Genomic DNA, 8,663 nt, shown 5'->3' with positions numbered 1-8,663 from the left:
CAGTTTTTTTTTTTTTTTTTGATTCCATTAGATCTAAAACTATAAAAAGAACTTCGATAACAATACATACTTTGAAAGAATTGACTTCTTTTAATAATTTCAAATTAGGAAATGTATTCAATACATAAGATATGAAGATATATCATAAGGTCTGAGCCTGAGAAAATTAATATAATTAAAAAAAGAGAGGAAAGCACCACCAAAAGGGAAGTAGTCTCGATGAAAATAACATTATCGTTTCAAGTAAATCCCAGAGTCCTATAACAGATATTTCAAGCCTCTATATACCGAACTGAAAAAATTTACATTTTTCCCAGAAAGATGTTTACTGATGCGTGTTAATTTTTCTCCCAAAAAGGTTAGCGTTTTGAACGAGCGCTCGTAGAATATCGTGAGTGGTTATTTTAACAGAAATTGTAGTTCTAGTAACCCTTTTAAACAAAACTTCATTTATAATTTTTGATACGAACTAAACGAAAAGGCATTAAATAAAATTATTGAAGACAAGCATGGGAAATGTGCGTATGAAGAAAGTAGAAAGCGACGAATTTGCGTAGTGCATTAATTACGCCCCCCTTCCACCTTGCAATGCCATTAAAAAAATACAATAAAAGACAGACAGTTGACTTCGTCAAAAATTTAGAACTTTTCGTTAAATACTGAATTTATCAATATAAAAAGTATCATCTAAACCTAATGGCTTTTCATGACTTGCACTTAGTGATAGCCTAGTTTGTGTGACACTCGTTAAATAACAAAATAAAAGGAAGGTAGAGAAAGATGTTCTGAGATTACATTGGCTATGCATGACGTACGGCCAAAAAAAAAAAAAACAAAAAAAAACGAAGAACAAAAAACAAGAAAATGTGGAGACTTCCACCCGTAAGAATATGTGTATGAATATAGGAATATTATAGGGTAAGAAATCAGTGAAAACAAGCTAAAAACATATGGCACCAAAAAGTTTAAAAAGATGTAGCATTCATTTGAAGGTTTAGTTGCCTTGGAGAATCGATAAATTGTCAATGGTTAAATTTTCACGGACAAAAAGCGTTGTCAAGTTTCGCTAATTAGGTATGCTGATTTATTTTAACGGTTCAACTTGGCAGCACTGACGAAAATGTAATACCGACCTAAAATTTTCATTGTTTTTGACAAACTAGACGACTAGCCTTAAAGCAATCAGGGTTCTTAGGTTTAGTCAAGGGGACAAAAATGTTTAATTTAATGTCCACCACTAAGTCGCCTTCAGTACAAAAGAAAAAATCAACCTTTTGAAGTACCTTGGGTAGAAGGAATAAAATGACTCAAGAACAACAAGCCCCGCGAGTTGAATCTCTTTGTATTAAGTTATCATAAGCGTTATTCATAAATATCATTATCATGATATTTTAGCATTATTTATTATCATAAGCCTTTATGTTTGTATTTTTCTATTTCAATTACTTTCCTAAAATACTGCGGTAAACCATTTACTATGGAAAATAAACATGACTAATAAAAAGAAGAAGAAGAACTAAATGATACGTGCACTCAAAAATATCGTCATTTTTTACTTTTAGACTTTATAGCAATTCGTCTATCGAAAGTTCGTGCTTATCTAGCCTTTCTCTCAACTGTCAATGGGTTCTATCTACTACTACTGCTAATAACTCACTGCAGCACCAAGCCGCCTGAGGCCAACACAGCTACGCACGCTCCTCCTCCAACCTAATCTATTTAAAGCCTCCCTCTTTACACCCTCCTAGGAAGTTCCCATTTCCTTTAAATCCTTATTTATGACATCCTCCCAACCAAGACAAGGACGACCTGCTTTCCGTGTAGCCCCAGACGGTTGGCCAAAAAGGACAATCTTCGGTAATCTGTCATCCCTCATCCGTAGAACGTGGCCTAGCCATCTCAACCTTTCTTTCATTATAGCCCCAGAAAGCGGGATTGAACCACACTTTTCGTACAACCCACTGTTTGAAATACGGTCAGTCAGCCGGGTACCCAGAACAATCCGTAGGCAATTTCTCTGGAAAACATCTAGTAAATTTTCATCTGCTTTTCGGAGGTGTCCATGCTTCAGAGCCATATTTGACCACTGTCATCACTGTAGCTTCCAATATTCTAATCTTGGTTTGTAGGCTTATCTTTCTATTCTTCCAAACTTTTTTAACTGTGAAAAAACACCCTGAGCTTTAGCTATTCTACTTTTAACATCTTCACTGCTCCCCACCATCTTTATTAATAATACTACCAAGGTAACTGAAGCTCCCAACCTGATCAATCTTTTCGTTACCTAAGGTCACCTGTTCATCTTCACTTATTCCTAACCTTAGTAACTTAGTCTTCTTAACATTAATTTTCAAGCCTATTTTAGCACCCTGAACTCGTAAAACCTCTAAAAATTCATTCATTTTGCTCACACTTTCATCTAATATGCTTAAATCATCAGCATAATCTAAGTCCAGGAGCGTTCTTCCTCCCCATTTGATTCCATGGTCTCCAATTGCCTTTCCCGTGCTCCTTAAGACGAAGTCCATCAAAAAGATCCATATAAAGGGGGATAGAACACAACCCTGCTTAACTCCTGATTTAATACAAAACCAGTTGCTAACCTCATTTCCTACCTTAACCGCAGCAGTATTATTCTCGTACATAGCGCAAATCACTTTAATGTATTTTTCTGGTATACCATATAACGATAAGACCTTTGTTAACGCTGTTCTATCAACAGAATCGAAAGCTTGCTCATAATCGATAAAACTAAGGACCAAAGGTGTTTGACAACGAAGGGACTTCTCAATTATTAACCTAAGAGTGAAAACATGGTCGACACATCCTCTACCTTTTCTAAAACCGCATTGTTCTTCCCTTAAAACTTTGTCTACAGCATGTCTCAGTCTAAAAAGTATCATATTACTCAGTAATTTGCTACCTACAGAGACCAGACTAATGCCTCGATAATTCCGACATTCACTCTTGTCACCTTTCTTATACAGTGGTTTAATTAAGGTTTTCCTAAAATCATTGGGTACTTCCCCTTTTTCAAAAATCATGTTCATAATCTTCAGTAGCTTATTCCTAACCTCAGAGCCACCACATTTAAGGAACTCATTAATCATACTATCAGCACCTGGGGCCTTATTATTTTTTAATCCTTCTAGTACTGTCGCTAATTCTTCCTCACTAAACAAATCTTCCTTCACATCCAAGGTATCACAAACTTTTTCATTTTCATCTATATCTTTTCCTACAACTGTATCTCGGTTTAGCACATTCTCAAAATGTTCCACCCATCTTTCTTTAACTTTTTCCTTATCACTAATTGTGGCCCCATTTCTATCTTTAACTGGGACTAGTCCGGATCGGCTACTCCCTTTCAATTTATTAACATGCCAGTATAATATTTTACTATTATGCCGTCTAGCCGCATCTTCCAGATCCTCAGCAATTTTATCCATCGCCTCCATTTCACATCTCCTTAGTTCATATTTTAATGCTTTCTCCACTTTCTTTACATTGCTTTTGTTTTTCATACGACCTATCGCTCAGATAATTCTTATAAAAACCCCTCTACTCTCTATTAAACCTAAAGTTTTTTTCACTAATATTCCTAGTTGCTGTCTTAGCACTCTTCCCTAGGACACCATCAGCAACTTCACAAATTGTTTTTCTGAAATTATTCCATCCATCTTCCACATTGTCAAATTTTAAACCCTCAAGTTTAGTACTCAACTGTTCCTGGAATTTTTTTCTCAAATTTTCATCCTGAAGTCTACCAACATCATAACTTTCCGGGAGGGAGTTACTCTTCCGAAATTTCAGCTTTAAATTAACCTTAGACACTACTAGATGGTGATCTTTACTTTTAACATCAATAACGGCACTCCTATACACCCTAGTATCTTGTATTGATCCTGCTAGTCTTCTGTTTACAATAACATGATCAATAAGGTTTGCTGTCTTACCATCACGTGAATACCATGTCAACTTATGGGCCATTTTGTGACCAAACACCGTATTGGTTATAACTAGGTTGTTATACCTACAAAATTGCAAAAGCCTATAGCCATTACTGTTTTCTTTTCCTACACCAAAATTACTACTACTACTACTAATAACTCACTGCAGCACCAAGCCGCCTGAGGCCAACACAGCTACAAGTTTCATCATGACTAAAAGACATTGGTTTTAGTCATAATCTAGATTATAAGCAAAGCAAAAACAAAAAGTTAAAACATTACTTGATTAATTTCATCGACAGGCAAACTTTCAGCAACTTCCAGTTTTCTCGACGAAGTGTCTCTGGCTACTTCGGTGGTTTTTAAACGCTTAGCAGCGGTTGATCTAATATTCACAACAACTCCTAAAGCGACAGATCGGGTAGTCTGTGGCCGTGTACCTGCAAGTAATATGAAGAAAATATTTGTATTAGGATAGGAAAATTTCTCGCATTGGCTTTTAAGCGCAAGAATGACGCCAAACTCTACTGTTATTAAACAGTGTTAATAAATAACAAGATGGCTTGAAGTTCGACACCTTCAAACGAAAAGGAATATTTTGCATGAATTATAATTGTCTTGGCCAGTTACTAGCTGTTTGAACTGGCTCTTTGGCCAGTAAAGCATAGTTCTTTAGGACAGTCACAAAATAGCTGCGATGTACTATTCCTGATTATACAAAAAAATACGGCCGTCAATAGCACTTTACGGTATTCTAGTTGAAAATATCAATATATCATAGCATGATATTCAATTTTGTTGTCCTAGTTAGGCAGGCCATTTTAACAAGCATGTGGCTCGGTGTGTATTCTGTTTTCAAAAGCAAGTTAACTCAAGAAAAGTTAGGACTTGTCGGATACTTGCAAAGCTCGGACAGTATTTAATAACTGAGTGGTGCCCATTGGATTAACTGTTTAAGACCCGACAAGAAGAAAAGAGTACGTATAAATTGAACAACATTGTCCAAGGTATTTGTTAAGGTTGAACATCAGGATAACGGGCCGACAGCTTCAAAAGAACGAATTAATCAAAAGGTGAAATTGCCTTCAAAGTGTGTACAAAATTTTTGAACCTTAGGAGAAGAATGTTAGAAGTCGACAGCCCAATTTTCCTAAGAAAATTATTATGAGTCTAATTGAAAACGGTAACAAATTATCTAGAAGAGTTCAAGAGATACAGCAATTCAAAAATTTTACGGAAAATTGCAATTGAGAAATAGAATAAAAACTCAAAAATAAAAGTTCTTCTTTTCAGAGAACGCAATACTGTGTGATATCTATTCATGAAAAGAATATTGTTTTTTTTTTTTTCAGAAACACTGGAGTTTTCAAGGGAACGAAAGGTTCAATGAAACAAATTTTAATTCAGAAATTTGCGTCCGTCAAAAAAGACAAACGACAAAATTTATTGAAACTTCGTCGAGATAGAGTAATTTAATGAATTTCTTTATTTACCTCGGAGAAACGAGCCCAGAGCTATTTTTCTCGGAAATAAAACTGTGTGATATAAAAACTGTGTGATATCTGCAAACGTACTTGGTTCAAATTATTTCATTTGGATCTCAATTTTTCAATTTGATTGTGAGAAAATCAAGACAAAACTTTTTGTAAAACATGCATCGAAAAGCAGATGAATTTCTCGACAACGAGAAAAAAGTAAGATATTATTCTGACTTGAATACAGTTTCCCTTCCCTAATAGAAAATCAAAATAGCATCTCAGATGCTGCCTCAAGAATATTTCGTGTGTATAGTGGCCACTTCAAAATAGATGCAATGTATTTTGTTGGCTATACAGTGTAATTAATAATAATAATAATAATAATAATAATAATAATAATAATAATAATAATAATAATAATAATAATAATAACAATAATAATAATAATAATAATAATAAAAAACAAATAAAAAGCCATGTTAAAACTTAGAACAAACAGGAATGCTTTTACAACGACTCCAATTTGGTTCCTGACCATCATAAGAGAGTACACCGTTTTATGTACCAAGGCTGGGGGATAAATTTGAAATTTCCTGGAAATTTTTGGAGCGGTAAGGGCAAAGGGACTTATGAAACTGATTCCTTCAGGAGTCCATTTTTTTATGTCAATGAAATAATACGCCATTTAATTTGTCTCTTACTTAGAATTCACTAAGAAAAAACATAATTCAGCTTAAACCAATAACGAGCTCCTTTCATAAACTGACAATACCAATTCTTGCTCATGAAACAATGAAACCTCGGAAAAGCAAAAATTCAGAAAGCCAAAATATGCTAAAATGTAAATCCTTTGCCAACAAAAAAGCTATTTAATAAATGTTCATACATCTAATCTTTTATCCTCTTATTGATAGAAATAACATTGGTAGAAAACTACTATTCAACGGGCTGGAGTAAGAAGGGCCAAAGGAAGCTCTCGACGTGCCTTCCAATGAACCAATGATCAAGGCTTATGGAAGTTCACAATTTAAGTAGAATTTACGGGTAAACTGTACGGTCTTTAACCTGTATATTATTTTAATGGAGAGGAATGAAAGTGGAACTATTTAATTGGATTAATCCTCGACATGATTAGTTTTCTTTCCCTTTAGACAGCTATAAGAAGCTATCGAAAAATTACTAATGCTGTAAATTATTTCCATCATGGTTATACTTTCTGATAGTCCTTCTTTCACACATTATTTAATTAAGTTTTAACATGATATTCGATAACTACAGAATAATCTTGATAATAACTTATTCGTAGCTCCTGGGAGTCAAGAAGTGATAACTTGGGCTATCTATATAGTTCTACCTTATAACAGCCGATAAACCCTTATCCACAGCCCTTCCTAGGGTTTGAGGCGTCAGGGGAAAAATTAACTAAAAAAAAAGTTGAATATACGTAAAAAACTGGATGAAAGTGGGTAATACCCTAGCCACAGCGCCTCTCAACCCACCGCATCCAGGGTTAAGGTCTTGGTCACCCCGCCCCCAAAATGGCTCTGTTCCTACACATCCATTCTTAAAGCAAGATTTACTATGCAAGGTAAATGGTACCACTTCAGTAGTCTTAGCAACAAAGCCATATCAAGGGAGGGGCAGGTACCGGGTTTGACCCCCCCCCCCGATAATTTTCGTCGTCATAGTATTTTATTTGATCAGACAAAAATTGTTGATAAATCTGTAGGACTTTTACAAAGTTTCAGATAAATTATAGAAATAAAAAAGATTATCTATCAGTATCAATAGAGATGAAGGGGAATTTAAAATAAATTCAATTTATAATAGGTTAATTAAAGACCAGTCAAAAACTTCAACGAGTATTGATTTGCATAATTGTCCTGAAACAAGTAATAACCTTGCGAACGAAAGTCAAAGTATGGTCAATGGTGTAAGAAGTCAACGGAGGGCAGCTAAAATAGCAAATAAAAAATTCCATTCAATTTATAATTCATAATTTTGCTTCATTAACCTGTAAGATTTTGATTGGATTTGGGGTTTGGTGACATCTTTTCGTATTGTTGCAAGTATATATAATTTTCATTTTTAATAGATTCCCATTTATACAGCGATTGTGGCAGAGGTAAGTGTCAATATATACAATTACTTTAGTTTTTCTAAAGTTACAGTCAGTGCGGGAGTGTTTGTTTTATAATGTGAGTTTTGTTTCTTATTTATTTTATTGTTTATATTTTTTGTGGTGTTTTAGTTATCGTGGCATTTTATTTATAATGTCTTAATAAAAGTCTTAAATTGTTGGTGTGTAATTTTCTTCTTTTTTTCCGCTGAGAAAGGCTTCCGGACGTGGGGCCGAAATATTCGGAGTATTTTTACCAAAGAACTTTCTTCAAGCTAATGTTTCTTAAAAAGATCATTTTTGGCTTTAGTTCTGTTTACAGCGTAGTATCGTTTTCCTGGAATAAGAATAACAGCTTTTATTTAATACGAAATTGTTTAAAAAAATTGTTTGCCACTTGATCTATTTGAAAACTATGCCTCCCAAAATGTTTTCAATTTACTCTCTTTTATTGCTTCAAGATTTTGTATCAGCTTCTCTTTTCAATTTGATCATTGTGTTTCGAGAACAACACTTTGGTTTTGTCGTGTTTTTTTTTTTTCTAGAACCCTGATTTCAGCTCATTCCTACAAAATCGTAAGGGTCTAACCTTTGTGGTTTTTACGGTAAGTGGGTACCTTACCGTCTGTAAGTTGGTGCACCTATTATTTGTTTCCAGTGTATTTGATGGTAAGACCAATTTGGTTCCGGTGGTTAGACATGTAGTAGACTTGTTTATTTTAAGATCCTTACAGATTAAAAACTGCAATCTTTAATCAAACCGAGTAAACAAAACCAAAGTGTTTCTCTCGCAACACTTGTTCGGCGAAGCTGAACAAATGTTAGCGCAACACCTCAGGTTGCACTTGCAACGTAGATCTAGTTTAGTTTATATTCAACAAAGATAAGTAATTCCCTTTCCAAAAGGCACAAAGATAAGTAATTCCCTTTCCAAAGGCGATTTTGGAGCAAGAGTTTTTCTTCTTTTCTTCAGAGCTGCAGATTTTGTTTTTATTTTGAGATACCTATGTGGCTTTCATTGAAAGTGCAGACCTTAGGTCAGATTGATGGACATGATGTTATTTCTTGAAAATTTATATAGTTTCTGTATGAAATAAAAAGAAAATATATAAAAAA

At 34.4% G+C, this 8,663-nt stretch overlaps 1 protein-coding gene across 1 annotated transcript in view; it reads right to left on the bottom strand.

Annotated features, from left to right (window-relative positions):
- The window catches only part of LOC136036560 (uncharacterized), a 183,480-nt gene extending 176,001 nt beyond the window's left edge, over nt 1–7,479 (bottom strand). Inside the window, exons 1-2 of the mRNA XM_065718863.1 lie at nt 7,443–7,479; nt 4,259–4,390 (exon numbers count right to left, since the gene is read on the bottom strand). Coding sequence (XP_065574935.1) covers nt 4,259–4,390; nt 7,443–7,479 — 169 coding nt within the window. The remainder of the gene's footprint in view (nt 1–4,258; nt 4,391–7,442) is intronic.
- Nucleotides 7,480–8,663: the final 1,184 nt, after the last annotated feature.

Source organism: Artemia franciscana, chromosome 15, assembly GCF_032884065.1.
Source record: "Artemia franciscana chromosome 15, ASM3288406v1, whole genome shotgun sequence".
Taxonomy (NCBI): Eukaryota; Metazoa; Arthropoda; class Branchiopoda; order Anostraca; family Artemiidae; genus Artemia; species Artemia franciscana.
This window is presented reverse-complemented; position numbering and strand designations above follow the sequence as displayed.